The sequence below is a fragment of the Pithys albifrons genome, chromosome 3 (assembly GCF_047495875.1).
Source record: "Pithys albifrons albifrons isolate INPA30051 chromosome 3, PitAlb_v1, whole genome shotgun sequence".
Lineage (NCBI taxonomy): Eukaryota > Metazoa > Chordata > Aves > Passeriformes > Thamnophilidae > Pithys > Pithys albifrons.
This window is the reverse complement of record NC_092460.1, coordinates 41,110,106-41,125,302: the sequence shown is the minus strand read 5'-3', so window position 1 is coordinate 41,125,302 and position 15,197 is coordinate 41,110,106. Positions and strand designations below refer to the sequence as shown.

General features: G+C 42.9%; 1 protein-coding gene across 3 annotated transcripts in view; it reads right to left on the bottom strand.

Annotated features, from left to right (window-relative positions):
• Positions 1 to 389: 389 nt before the first annotated feature.
• Positions 390 to 15,197, bottom strand: part of CCND2 (cyclin D2) — a 32,623-nt gene continuing 17,815 nt past the window's right edge. For 2 of the 3 annotated variants that reach the window (XM_071551473.1, XM_071551474.1), the window contains one exon: positions 390 to 4,399. In XM_071551473.1, coding sequence (XP_071407574.1) covers positions 4,244 to 4,399 — 156 coding nt within the window. In that variant the 3' untranslated portion in view covers positions 390 to 4,243. The remainder of the gene's footprint in view (positions 4,400 to 15,197) is intronic. The other variant, XR_011697417.1, reaches the window with a different exon arrangement.

Below are 15,197 nucleotides of genomic sequence, written 5' to 3'. Positions count from 1 at the left end.
CCGAGTGGAGATTTAAATCATATTTCAATCAGCTGCAAAAATGTGCACTCCATGTACTTATTACAACTTTTCACCAGCTCCATTTAATCCCCACAAAATGTTTTGATCCTGCAACTTACCTACCTTTTAGGACTTTGTGCTTCTTAAATCTCAGGGGTTTGTTTCCAAAGAGGAATATGCCATGATTTGCCTATCCAGGAGGCAGGACAGGTTATTCTGTGACTGTGACATTCAACAGTGCACAAATTATATGCCTGTTAGCACCCACCTATCCAGATCAGAGGCATTAGAATCAAACCTTTTGCACCATCACACCAAGGAAAAACCATGATGATGAAGTGAGTGATCCAGCCAAATTCAGGGCATGAATAAAAAGCAAGGCAAGCAAATGTAGGTCAAGGTGAGTTTATTGTCCATACAGCATACCTAATCCCATCAGAACACTTTTCTTAGAACCATCTTTAAAACTAGTCAAAACAACAGGTTATTAATAAAAATGACAACACTGAACAAAGACCCTTTAAAAGGTAATCAAGACTACACCTTATCAGAGTCTTACCCATTGAAAACAACCTTGTGTACTTTCTAAATACTTTTTGTTTCCACTGATGCCTACTACCACACTTTCTAGCACCCCCTGACCACATAAACATCCACATCTCTTAAAGAGCACATTTGTGAGAGAATAACATTGACTTGATATGGCATCACACTCAATAAAGCAAAAAAAACCCCAAAAAACCCAAAAAAACAAAACAAAAAAAAACCCAAAAAAGTTTGAGAACAGAAACTGTGCAACTGAGAGTGATTTCTGAGGTACATGAGAACATGGTAATAAACATAGTGGAAAAAATCCAGTGGCCAGGTGCTTTGCTGAGTAATGAAGAGCCATCCAATTACTCAAGCACAAATCATCAACATTAACATGGGATTTATAATTTTTCTTTTTCAGGAGCATGTTGGAAATACAAAACCATACACTTTGAGGTGCTCCTACACTACAGTAATGGGAAGGAGGGGGAGATCATCAAAGTACCATCAATAGGAAGCTGAGAGAGAAATGCTTTTAGCAATTGTGCCAAACCTTTGGCACCTGGGAAGGCATAATCAGCACCACATTTTTCATTATTCTTTCATTTAATCAATCATTTGGAAGGTTTCTGCAATTCAGGGGGCAAAACATCTCATTTGCAGTAACAGCACGCTCCCTTTAACATCTGTTAGAAGAGAAGACTAGGCAGTAATTTTATTTTGGAAGCGTGAAAACACTCAAGTTTTTAGGTTTTCCAGAACTCCAACATACGGTAAACAGGTGGTTAATATTTGCTGAGTATGTTACTGCAGCCCAGGACACTCCTACCTCTGGTGGGGACCCACACAGGGACTGGGGCCAGCACAGACCTCCCAGGACCCCGTGAGGCACTGGGAGTGCTGAATGGTGCTGCTCCTTCCAGCACAACTGGGTTTGACCTCAGTGGTGGCCCTCAGCCCCTTCCTGGGCGAGGTGACACTGCAGGGATCACCCCTGTGATCCCATGGGAATGGGGCAGGTGGGAGGTGGGAGCAAACCATGCCAACATGATGAACATGGTGCCAGTGCTCACACTGAGTCGTCATGCCACCATCTGGGACCCTCTGGCACACAGAATGGTCTGATCTGTCCCACACATGCTGTGAGGAGTCTGGCTTCAACAACATCAACTATTTCTGTTCTCCTCCAGGTGAGACACTGTCGCTGAACTCCAGGAGCTCCCAGCGCAGAACATCAAGGCGGGAGGTGAGGACAAGGCTGTGCCCACCAGAAGTTTTGGGAAAGATGGACCAGCCTGTGGAGAGTCAATGCATTTTTTCCACTATGAAAAGGATACCAAAGACCAAAAAAAAAGGAGCCAGTGCCCCACCTTGGCTGCTTGCAACCCCTCCCCGGTGCGGATAGAGCGCAGACCCCGGGTCAAAACCAGACTGTCACTGTGTGAGGTATTGTGAGAATGGGAACCATTTGTTTTGTCGAGCAAACCTGAGGTAAGTATACCATCTTTGCAGGATGTGATCAGGAAGGAAGGAAAAAGAAAGAAAAGAAAAAAGAGAAGGCAAAATAAAATAAAGTAAGTAATCATGAACACGCTATTAGAAAAAAAAAAGAACAAAACGACTGTACAGGGCATTTCCAGTAAATCAAAGAACTCATCATATCTCCACTTAACCATCTACTTCAGGATTTGAAATTTAAGCAGTAAAATAATATATTATAAAAATGTTTATAAAATAGCAGCACACTCAGTGAAACAATACAGCTAAGTACTGTTAATGTGAATAAGAATGAAACAAATCATAGCTTCTTAGCAGCGCAAAAAAAAAAAACCAAAACCAAAAAAACCCCCAAAACAAAAAAAACCAACAAAACCTTAGACTCTTACTCCATTCTCTACCCTCATCTAGCCAAATACGGCTGAGTCCATACATATAATATTCTTCGAAGTAGCATGTTCTTTCTGGATTTTTGCCTTAAAAATGCAAACATTAACATTTCAACCAACAGCTTCATATTGGATATCTGCAAACTGTTAATACAATTGTGCAAAAAAAAAAAAAAGATGCTCCAACTCCTTTGCCATCTAAATGCCTCTTCGTTACAGGTGGAGCAGGAAAAATAAATTCAAGTACACTGAATACACCTTTATAATAAAACTCCAAGTCACACACCTTGGTGTTTACCATCATGTCTGTTGCACCAGGAATGTTCTTTCCTTGTCCACAGATGAGCATGCAGGTGGTATTAAGATCCTTCTGTGACACTGAACAATACAGATGATCAGGCTTTTTTATCTGGAATGTCATGACAGGAATGTCATCTGAAGCGGGTGTTGGTATTTCCAGCAACACGACAACTAACCAAATACTGGGAAATATTGACTATAAGAAGCTATACGCCTTGTTTTTGTGACTTCTTTCTCTTTTTTCCTTTTTTTTTTGTTTTCCTTTTTTTTTTCCTGGTTTTTTTTATCTCCTCGGCAAAATTGTCATAAACCATCTCATTTAATCCCTTAGGAACAATTTTCAAAGTGCTTTTCGAATGAAATGGTTTACAAAAAACGCTCACTGTGGATCAATTAATGAAATGCTGAAAAAGTGTGTGGGGTTGGTGGGGGAAGATGGGAAGGTAGAGGAGGTATCAAACCAAATCTGATCTTCTTTGACACTGTGAGTTTATGTAAAAAAGGACAGAGAATCATTTAAATGTCTTTATGGCCAAGCTAAGAAGCTGCCAGAAGTTAAAAATGATGTGAAGCATTAGCACTGTAAAGGAATATAATGCTTTTCATAGATGATCCACCACATCTTGCAATCCAAAAGTTGGAGGAGGTCTGATTAGCCAACCAGGCAGGATTAATTCATGCATTTCCCCGACTGAATGTGGACACTTGATAACTTTGGCTTGGCCCACAGCTGGGTAAACAGAATTGCCCTTATGCCAAAGATGCTGCTGTGTTTAGAATGAACCACTTCTGAAGGACAAGTGGAAAAAAGTCAAGAGGAGAGAGGGAAGTTGAAAAGAAAATTAACTAAAAAAAAACCAAAAAACACCTGCTCTTCTGGCTGGTAAAATAAAGCATCTTCTTTCTTAGGTAGCAGCTACCACAGACAGCAAGAGTAAACAAAACTAACATACAGAGATCCAACAAACACTTCTGACTAATAACAGAGGTGACAGATCAGCAAATCTCTTCTGCACTCAAAATGGTTCAATTGCTTCAGGGATCTTTTCCCACTTTGCCCTAAACCCCTTACTCTATTGCTTTGCAATCTAGTCAAACCATAAATTCGCACACACGATTCCTTTCTTAAATCTAAAAAAGGGGTGTATGCACTAGGTCATAATACACAGACAAGTATACTCTACTTGTTCCCACAAATGCAGGCTTAGATTGATCTAGCTACTTTGTATGCTTTTATAAGCATTTAATATCACTGATACATAATCAAATTGCAATTACCAAATATATTGTGGGATTCCCTTCTGTAGAACATCACAGGCACCAAATGCTTTTTTTTTCATTATTAAGTTTTTGTTTTGTTTTTTCTTCTTTTTTTTTGTTGTTTTGTTTTGTTTTGTTTTTTTTTTTACCTAAAAGAGCTTTAAATATGTTCTATGTGGGAGCAGATTAAAAAAAAATCACTCTAAAAATAATAACAAAAATAAACTGGACTGGGGGAGCAAGTGTGACACTGTGTGGTGATGTCCTCACAGGTTGATATCTCTCACATCTGTGGGAGTGCTGGCCTGGTCCAGTTCATCCACCGTCTTGGAGGGGTTGCTTTGCTGCTGCTGCTGCCGCACTTGCCGAAGGCTGTTCACTAGCACCGCCTCGATCTGTTCCTGACAAGCTTTAAGGCAGTCCTAGACAAAAAGTTAGTGTTAGTGTTAGCGTTAGTGGAGACACCCAGGGCTGGTTTATCCCTTACTGGGCTAGCAAAAGTTGGAAGAGCATCAGTCTGGTATTCCCCTAAGGAGTGTCTGCTCTTGACACAAAATAGCCTTGAATTTTCACGTTGTGTACACTCTGAGTACAAACTACCTGGGTTAAACAGTGCTAATGCCATATTTATTACATTCTAATATTAATATTTTACTGGTCCCAGCTCAACAGGTTGACCAGAGGAGCTGTGGCTCCCCCATCCCTGGAAGTGTTCAAGGCCAGGTTAGATGGGGCTCAGAGCAGCCTGGGCTAGTGGAAGGTGTCCCTGCCCATGGCAGGGGGTTGGAATGAGATGATCTTTAACATCTCTCCCAACTCAAACCATTCTATGATTCTATGATTTTATGATCTGTGCGGTCTTCCGGAGCAGGAGGCTGAAGTGTTGCAAAGAATTTTTCCATTTTCCTGTGCAGGGTTAAGTTACTTGAGGGGGGAAAGAGCCTGACCCCACCTGGCTACAGCCTCCTTTCAGGGAGTTCTAGAGAGTGAGAAGGTCTCCCCTGAGCCTCCTTTTCTCCAGGTGAAACACCCCCAGCTCTCTCAGACTGACTCTCCAAAGCCTTCTGGGCACACTGGTGCTGACCCCACCACTGCCCAGTACAGGGGGACAATCACTGTCCTGGTCCTGCTGGCCACACTATTCCTGATAGAATTTGTTCTCTGAGCACATTCCAGAGAAGAAAAGTCATTTCAGCAGCAAAGGAGGTGAAGGTATAGGGTGTGCTCTTCCCTCTGAGAGCAGGACTATTATACAAGCCCTAGGAACAGTTATTGGCAATAATTTCATATAGACAATAAAGCAAAAACAGATAGCAGAGAAATACGTAAGTCAAAACCACACAATCAAGTCTCAGAGGCCACTGCATTTCAAACTATACCATACAACACTCAGAAACAGTAGGGTACACAAATCCAGGAGCCCTGTATATCAGGAATCCCACAATAAACGTGAAGCACAAATACAGAAATAAATTTGAAGGATTCACCACACTTAAACTAGACACAGCGATGAAGAAGACTGCTATTAAAATATTTAGTGAAGAGTATCTGTTCTGCTGATGAAGCTGATGCTTGTGATGGGTGCAACGAGCTCATGAACACCCAATTTTTCTTGGTGCAAAATCCTTTCCATTTCTTGTCCTGAAAGTGGCAAAGTTAACCAGAAACTCAGCTAAAGAAAATCCCATGTTATTAGCTTTGGCAGGCTTTAGGTCCATTGTAACTTGTAAGAGGGCAATGGCAAAAAGTCACTTCATTGGTCAAGGCACCAGTTTGGAAACTCTTAATAGACTACACTCATAATGTGTTTTTTTAGTAAGAACGCCTTTTAAAGCACAGTGGTGCACAATTTCAAAATATTATGTCCTTCTGAAAACAAGCCAGATTTTTTTCAAGCAGCTTCAGACTGAAAAGCTCAATGAGGCAATTTCCTTGCAGCCAAGCCTGGGGAAGGAAGGGTGGTGACAGGAGGAACATAAGCTTTGAGCATTTGGAGTCTACTTTGTCTGTTCCTAAACACCCTTATATACGATCATTTACACCACTACTATACAAACTTCTGATGGGCAATGTCATGATTCATTTAATGTATGAAGAGGCTAAAATCTCAAGAGAGAAATGGGTCACTTCTTATGTCTTCATTTTGTACATAAAATCAATTAAGCGGCCTTGACTGGAATTGTCATGTTATTTCGTATGGGAATCCATAGGCCACTCTGTATTATTTCTCTGGTCTAAACTTGGGTTTTGAACTTAAAATAAAGTACCACCAAACTCTTTAAAACAAATAAACTTAAGGTAAAATGACCAGCATGCTGCATTCAGCATAAAATAGCTTTCCAAAAAAATGTTGCTATTTGCATACTAAAGCTCCTTGGATATTAATCTCACAGGTGAAAGGAAGAAAACCTAAATTATACTATCTTACCACCCCAGTTGTTACAGTGTGATAAGGCAAGTGGCTTTATTTTATGAATGGGGCACCACTGGAACTTTCTGTCAGTCCAAAGTTAAGGGACATGATACAAAAAATATAAAAACACCCCTAAGGACAAACATCCAGGCATTACCATGACACACTATTTTTCACCCTTCCAAGTTTCATGGGGATTTGCTGTATGCGTACATATTTTACTGGTGGGCTTTCATTTTAGTCTAGATCACACAGCCAAGAGAAAATGAAAGTTTTACAAATGTATCAAAGAAACAAGACATGAATTGCATTGTTTTCAGCAGATCTTCCCTGAAAGAACGTTACAGTGCACTGCAGCAGTGGCCCCAGGTTTTGCAGTCCAGGGACTGGGCCATTCCTTTAGGATTGTCTTTGTTGTTTTTTATAAAAAACTTTTTTAACTGTGTGTCACATGGATCAACTTTCCCATTCTTCTACATGGTCTAGTAGTTTTAATGATTAAAATAGTTCTGGTAGTTTCCATTCCATAGTTTTATTTTTACTTCACCATGTAGAGAACGAAAAAGGCAATTAACTTTTGGCTGAGTTTTGAAACTCTTTCATCCCTAGGTGATTTTACTAGCACACTTGAAATGCATTGGAAGGAAAAGAAAAGCTTTTCTGTGTCTGATGAGGGGTCTGATGGCTGTGATGGAACTGCTGGCAGTGAAAATAACTGGAAGGAGGAATCAGCAGCTCTATGGCATGATCTACTTATTCAAGTCACTAATACTTGAAGATTTCAATTTCCATTCATGACAATCTTGACAGAAAGTATAAGCACTGGGAAAGATCCTGCAGAATGTTATACATAATTCATTTTCTTGAACTTTTCAACACCTCTGTAACATGTAAGTCCTATACCGGGCCCCCAGCTTTCAGTTTAAACTCTAATTTATAGTTCATTGGCAAGCTATGAGGGAAAGCCACTCCAGCTTAACTCAACCAACAGGCTCTTGCTTTGCACTGTCAATAACTGGGATTTTCAGTTGTGATGGCTCCAATTTCCAGGAGCAGCCTGGGACCCACATCCTCTCCCATCCTGCAAAATGATGACTGGACTGATAGATTGTTAAAAAAAAAGGGAGAAAAAAAAGGGAAGAGTGTTGAAGAGGCATTTTATAGTTGGTTTAGTAACTTGGCTTAGTTTCTGCCACAGACTTTATCCAGTCAGTTCTGAGTCTTCCTTGGCCCCCCATCCCAATGGTCCCCTTTGGGTTGACAGTGCTCTCTGTGTCAGCTCCCACCCCAGCTGAGGAGCAGAGTCCTTCCCCACAAAAACCGCTCCTCTCCAATGCCAACAGTGGAGGGCTCTCACAGGAAAGTGAACCACTTCTCACACACATCGTTTATTTCTTTCTTCCTGTCCAAAGTTTCAAGACCATAAGGGGACTGTGGCTGTCCATTTACTACACCTACTCCCACAGTGGCAACCACTCTAAGCCAGATTTAACCCACCAGATTAATTTCACAGCCAAGCAGGGACATGAAATGCCAGTGCACCCCTGGATTCACACTGTGCATGTAACACCCAGGTCTGCCTGACTGTGCACTCCCTGTGCCAGCAACAGCTTCAGGGAATCCCGGAACGGGTCAGGTTGGGAGGGACCACAATGGACTAGCTGGTGCCACCTCCTGCGCCAGCAGGGCCATCCCAGAGCACATGGCACAGGATTGTGTACAGATGGGTCTGGGATATCCCCAGTGAGGGAGATTCCACACCCTCTCTGGCCAATCTGTTCAGTGCTTAGTCACTGCACAGCAAAGAAGTTCTTCCCCATGTCCAGATGGAACTTCCTGGGCATCAGTTCCTGCCCATTCCTCTTGTGCCATTGCTGGGCACCCCCAAGCAGAGCCTGGTCCATGCTCTGCCCCCTCCCTGCAGGCACTGACAGACATGGGGGAGGTCCCTTCTCAGTGTCTCTTCTGGAGGCTGAACAGCCCCAGCTCCCTCAGCCTTTCCTCCTAAGAGAGATGCTCCAGTCCCTTCAGTATCTCTGCAGCGTCTGCTGGACCCACTCCAGAAGCTCCATGTCCCTCTTGTCCTGAGGAGCCAGAGCTGGACACAGCACTCCAGATGTGCCTCACCAGGACTGAACAGATGGGCAGGATCACCCTCCTTGACCTGCTGGCAATGCTCTTCCCAAAGCACCCTGGATCCCATTTGGTGCTCCCTGACTCCACCAGGCAGGAAGCCGTGCCATGCAGAGGGGATGACCTCAGCTTTAGTCTGTTCCACAGTGCCTCAGGACACAGTACTTTTTGTACTGTGACTTTTAGATTCCCCTTTAGCATCTCAGTTTGGGTCTTGCCTGAGAGAAGAAATAATAAAAGGTTACCCCGGGAAGAGCCCTCATGTTTGTTTACTAGAAACTAAATTTAGGGAAACATATCTGGGTACATGGAAACGGGTCTGAGCCTTGCAGCATCCAGCTTTTGCCCATCCAAGATGGCATTCACTTGGGAATCCAGAGAAAATGCATTATGGCAGCATTTAAGAAAGAAAACAAAGACTGCAAAACTACTGTTTAACAAGGCTAGAATATTTCGTTAAATATTGTTTAGCCCTTTACAAGATCTTACCTATATGGTGAGGGGTTGTGCATCAGCACCCACAGAATAAATAAGGCCAGCAGCAGCCAAAGCCTGAGCCAGTAAAAAGTCAGGCTGAGAATAATCCCACTCAGTGCCTAAGTGGATCATTTCTCAAGGCCTTTCAAAAGCCAAATGCAACTCTGCTCGCCTTTACAACCAACTGCTGAAAAGTAACAGTAGGGCTGTTGTTATATATACATACAAACAATAGATGCATACAAAATATCTGTATGAAAACAATGCAAAATACTGAGCTGGACACTTTTTGATGCCCTTAAATTTTATGACTGGATTTAGAAAGCTGGATCCAAACCCTGGGTGCTTTCCTGAGTGCTTTGCTGGGAATGCTAAAAACACCTTCTGGCATTTGTGTGTTAAAGGGTGGTTGGTCTTCCACATATACATTAATTAATTCACAAATTAATGCCCCCGATCTCTTTCTCTTTCTTAAAACTAACTGCAAAAGGGAAATCAGGAAAGGGTTTTTTTTTATCTTGTATGATAAATGGAAAGGATGCTGGCGATATCTGAAGTGACAATACTGTTCACTGGTCATGTATGCATCGCTTGGATAATCTAAGAAAGCAGCAATCAGACAGGCATTAAAAAGAGTTGGGATTTACATAAATTCCAACGTGGAAAGTGTCATCTGTACTCCTGAATACAAATGGAAGGCTGGATTCCTCCACTGGTTCCCATTTAAGTCCCAGTTCAAATCTCTCCAAAGCACATGGTTCATTGTTGACACAAACAGGTAATCCTTCCCAAAGTGGGAGCTTCATGTGCCCTGATGTTCTCCAGAGCAAAAGCTTGGAAAGCTGCTGTGGGAATATCATATCCACCTACTTTATCACAGTGATCTCACATCTCATGGATATAGTTTAAAAGCAGAAATATTTTCGCTCCTAAATGTGTGGGTTTGCTACTATAACAAAGAGCATCAATCACAGGTAAGTGTCTGTATCTCTTTTTCCATCTGGAAATACAGAAAATAGCAATTTGCTCTTCCAAAGGACATTTCATGAGGTCTAACGAGGACATCTCATTTTAAGTACAAAACAAGACCAAAAAACCCTCATCTATGCCAGAATTTCTCCACTTGCTATTGCTCCATTATTGCAAAAATGCAATAAATAAGGTGACTAACATTAAGCATGTGAAAAATGGGACACTTTTCTCTGCAAATTTTTTGGCCTTTCCAGCACTTTCAACAGCGTTCTTTCTAGATTGAGTTTCACTGCTTGTTTCAAGTCAGTTTGTTGGTTTCCTGTTGCTCATGTCGGTTATTTCTCATTGCAAGGGAAGAAAATAATATTCCTAGAACTGGAAAAAGTGAGAGTAAAGCCAAAACACTGGGCAGGGTGATCCAGGGGCAGACGCCACACCTGGAATGATACTCCCTGCTTGATGTGACTTGGGATTCCAAGCTCTGTCTAACAGGTAATCCTTTGCAGCTCTGAAAAGTTGGGAATTTACCCTGATGTAACAAACGTCCCGAGGGTTTGTTCGAAAAGGGGGTTTTAAACAAGCTGTGACAACCTGCCCATGGAGGTCAAGGGCAAGTCTCCAAGCAGACTGCCCATGACCTGGGAGCTCCTGTGGCTGTGGAGCCGATTCCTCAGGGGCCCGGCTTCCTCAGAGTGTCGGATTTATGAATGGATGTGACGGAACTCAGCCATGAGCCTGCGGTGTAACTGCATCACCCCATTGTTGCTACACACGCACAGCACTCACTGGGGAACAAAAAGCTGAATGAAACGGAGCAGCTGCCAACTCAGGCAAAGACAACTTAGGAAACTATCTCATTCTTCCTTTCTTTTGGAGGCTATTTTTCCTGTTGTTTCCTTGCATACAAAATGCAGTCTGCAACAAATAAGGCAGGGTAAGATACAGCAAGTCCTGTTCCCTGGTTCCAAAACCACAGGCCCTGAACACTACAAAGGAAGGGATAAATGGTGTGTGTGCTGTAGGGACAATGTTCAGTTGTGATCCATTCAAGATAGATTTCCATGATTTTATACTCAACACAAACTGAATTCTTGAGCATGGCGGGGTTTTGAACTTCATTTCTGAGCAGAAATTTGCAGGGATCTTTATGAAAGGATTTCATGGATCTTGAGGATTAAAAAAAACCCAGCACTGACATGCATGGCACATATAAATGGGGTATTTTAATGCCATTTATTGTGGATCCAGTCTACAGAACAGCCCCATTCCACATTCACAAGGGCTCACAGCCAGCTTGTTTGACAAGGCTTTAAGAAAAGCTTGGTCCCTTGTTTTCTTTCTACCCAAAGATTTTCCAAACAACTCAATACACACCAGGTTCCCACGTGGGAACAGACTTTTAGAAAGGAACTGTGCCCATGTACAGGCCTACATGTTGGCTCTGCCTGAAAACCTTTCCTTGGCTGCTGCTGCTGGGGGAGACAACTCCTTGTGTCATCCAGATATCACTTGGGAGAGCTGGGCTCTAAGAAGATGCTCCTGTGCACACACAACCCCCATTATCACACACAGTGGACACGACCAACCCTTCTGGTGACCATAGTGCTGCAGAGCTCATTAAACAAACAGCTACTAATCAGCTTAATTTGGGATCTAACCTTGTCAGTTTCTGTCAGCGGGTAACCCTGAACACATTTTTAATATGAGACAACAGTTTCTACATTTCAGTGTGCTCAGCCTCATAGAAAACACACTGGAGGAGGCCCCTGGAAGGTCTAAAACTTAGCTGTGTGTCTAGTTCTCATGGAATTTATCCTACAAAATTCTGGTCCAAGGTGCTTTAGAAGAGGTGAAGATTTTCATCTACCTACCCCGGCAGCAGTTTCTCCAGCTCCTCAGAAATCTTAATGTATTTCTCCTCCGGGAGGAGATGTGGCCCTGGCACACATGCCGTAACATGATTTATGGGAACACTCCCAGGCATGCCCAGGGAGGCAGCTGGAAAAGCCATGGCTGGTGAGCTGACACACTGAACTTAGGGATGGCTGCTCATCCAGGACATGAAGGGGCAGATTTACCCAACCCAGGTCTGGGGCAAAGCAGCATATTGATTACAAGGCCCTAAAACGTGCCCTGCCCACTGAGCTATCCTTCCTCACATCCCGTAATTGTGCTCAGCAGGGATGCTTGTATCCTCCTCCAGAGCATCTGGCTCCACCAGGGACAGGATACTGTTCACCCTAGAGTGCTGCTCTGGGATGCTATGGAAATACCTGACTTCCTGAGTTGTTTATTTTTCCATTGCAATGACCCACCAAGAGATGCACAGGGAGCTCCAGGGCTTCCTGTGAGTACGTCTGTTAACCCTTCGCCCACCAGCCTCTCCTCTGCAAGCAGCAACTAAGGGAATGTTCCCTGGCAGGAGAACAGAATGGAACATGCAATCCCCATCCTGTCAGAGCTGTGTGAAGTTAGAATCATAGAGTCATAGAATGATTTGGATTGGAAGGGACCTTGGAGATCATCCAGTTCCACTTCCCTGCCATGGGCTGGGACACCTTCCACTAGGCCAGGTTGCTCAGAGCCCCATCCAACCTGGCCTTGGACACTTCCTGGGATGGGGCAGCCACAGCTTCTCTTGGCAACCTGTGCCAGTGTCTCACCATTCTTACAGGGGAGAATTTCTTCCTAGTATCTAAGCTAAATTTTCCCCGTTTCAGTCCGAAGCTGTTTCCCTTTGTCCTGCTACCACAATTCCTGATGAAAAGTCCCTCTCTGGCTTCCCTGGAGGGCCCTCCAGATACTGGAAGGTGCTATGAAGTCTCCAGACAACCTTCTCTTCTCCAGGCTGAACATCCTCAACTCTCAGGCTGTCTTCATAAGGGAGGTGCTCCAGTCCTATTATCAATTTCATGGCCTCCTCTGGATTGCTCTAACAGTTCCATGTTCTTATGTTTGAGACACCTTCAGAGCAGTACTCCATGTGGGGTCTTATGGGAGCAGAGTAGAGGGGGCAAATCACCTCCCTACATTGTGTGGGATTAGATCTTAATGACTCTTTTGGACAGTAACAGTCACAAGAGGCCATTCAGATATACCATGCAGAGCTACTTTCTCTACCCCTAAGGCTGCTGAGCTTCTCAGCTTCTCCCAGAGTAGCTCCCTGGGGTTTATTTGGGTGGGTGGAAGGAGTAATGAAACCAAGGTTTGCATGGCCCTCTTGTCACTCTTTCTCCAGGCTGTAATTTAACCTTCACCAAATGGCTCAGGACACCTATTTATCAGGAATAACTATTATCCCTTTAGACTGTACGATCCTCTTTGGAGTCTGGAGTGCTGCTTTGGATTCATACAAGGATATCCAACACAAATGTGCTCCAGTCAATGTGCTGGTTGCAGCTTATCCAGCTGGGCTCTAAATTAAACGTTGTTTATTAATAACATATTTTTTGTCAAATTCTTAATAAAACATCCATTAAAAACCTTAATTTTACACTAAAGGCCAAACCCCAGGCTCGGTTACGCCAGTGTAAATCTAAAAAATTCCACCAGTTTCAGCCTCCTAGTTTATACTGTAATTTCTCTGCAAACAGATTGCACCCTAAATTGTCATTATAAACCAGTAAAAGTTCAGAAAAGCTCATTGCAGTGAAGTTGTATCAGGGTTTCATTATCATTCTCTCATTTCACACGCCCACAGCTTTGAAGCTGAAATTTTTCATGCTTCACCTCAGACAGCGCCATTTTTTGAAAAGGCAGCGAGGAAGTCCTATTACCTGTTTCCATGCTAAGCAAACACACGCCAAACCCAAAAAGTACCAGAAGCCCCAGCACCCTCTGGTTGGGAAGGACTCTTCCTCAGCTTCCTGATGCTTCTTGTGGGCTACCATGAGGCACAGAAGTTTTTCCTCTGCAGAACTGTGACTTTTGTGAGTTCCCCTGCTTTTCTACCATGTGATGCTTCTGAAGCCCAGGAACTCTCATTTCCCCCTCTCCCCTAACCTCCCCCTTGAAAACAAAATCATTCACAGAGTGACAATGAATTAATTGTGTCACTGCAGGAACAGCTCTCAGGCATCAGAAATTAGGAAGTGAGAGAACTGAAGCTGTTCATTCAACTGTAATTAAGTCCTACTGTAAAATATATTACAATAGTCTTTACTCTTTATTAACACAGCCCTGGGCTAATGGTTACACAATCTAGCCAGTACATTTTTCTAACAATACATTTTGCACATGAGGGTGGTATTACTACCTATTGCTAAGACTGCTCCATGCTTCCCTGAAACCCTGTTTTCTGTTGTTTATCTCTTAATGTGAGATTAAAGTTTCCACTCCTGGGTCCTTCTGCATTTTTCCAATGCAGAAGTCACAAGGAAATTTTCTACCAAAATATTCTCCCAAATCCAAATAAAAACACACTGTTTTGTCCAAGTTAAAAATTTTGGTCACCTTTGGTTGGGCTGACACTTCAAAGCTTGCAGGGAGTTAAGGATACCTCTGCCACAACAATAGACCTTGAATAAAATGACAGCATCTCTAACTTCAGCAAAGCCTTCTAATTTTTAGTGATTAAATTCTCCAAAAGCTCCTTTTATCCCAAGTATGCTGTGATTTGGGGACTGAGACTCTCCTCCACGGTCTGACACCAGGAGCAAAAGAAAGTTCGTCTCTACTCAGTTCCAACAGGCATTTGGAGAGGAGGTGTGAACAGTAAAATGTTCAGGGTTCTTTGCTATTTGGGAAGAGTGTCTTTATTTTTTTTTTCTGAAGGAGTGTAGTGTTAGATCTGGAAAGATTTTTACCAGGATGACAAAAACCACATTGCTGACAAAAGTAAAATCTGGCAGATTTAAAAGGAAAGGTGTGAAGAAATTGTCAATGTGAATAAAAACCCCATGTTGTTTTCTTCTGACCACTTAAGAACCACTAAGCTGTTTTCGTAGGTATTTTCTTTCACACTGAAACAATCTGGATAGAAAAATTCAGCAGAGGAGATAAAAATTTGTCCAATTTTCAAGATGCTGCAAAAGGGGCTTACATCCAACTCTCCCAGCCTTTCCTCACAGAGGAGCTGCTCCATCTCTCTGATCATCTTGGTGTGTGTGTGTCCCTCTCCTGGTCTTGTTCCAAAAACGTTCATGTCCTTCCTGTGGGAGCAAGTCCAGAGGAGGGACACCACGATGATCAGAGGGATGGAGCAGCTCTGCTGGGAGGAAAAGCTG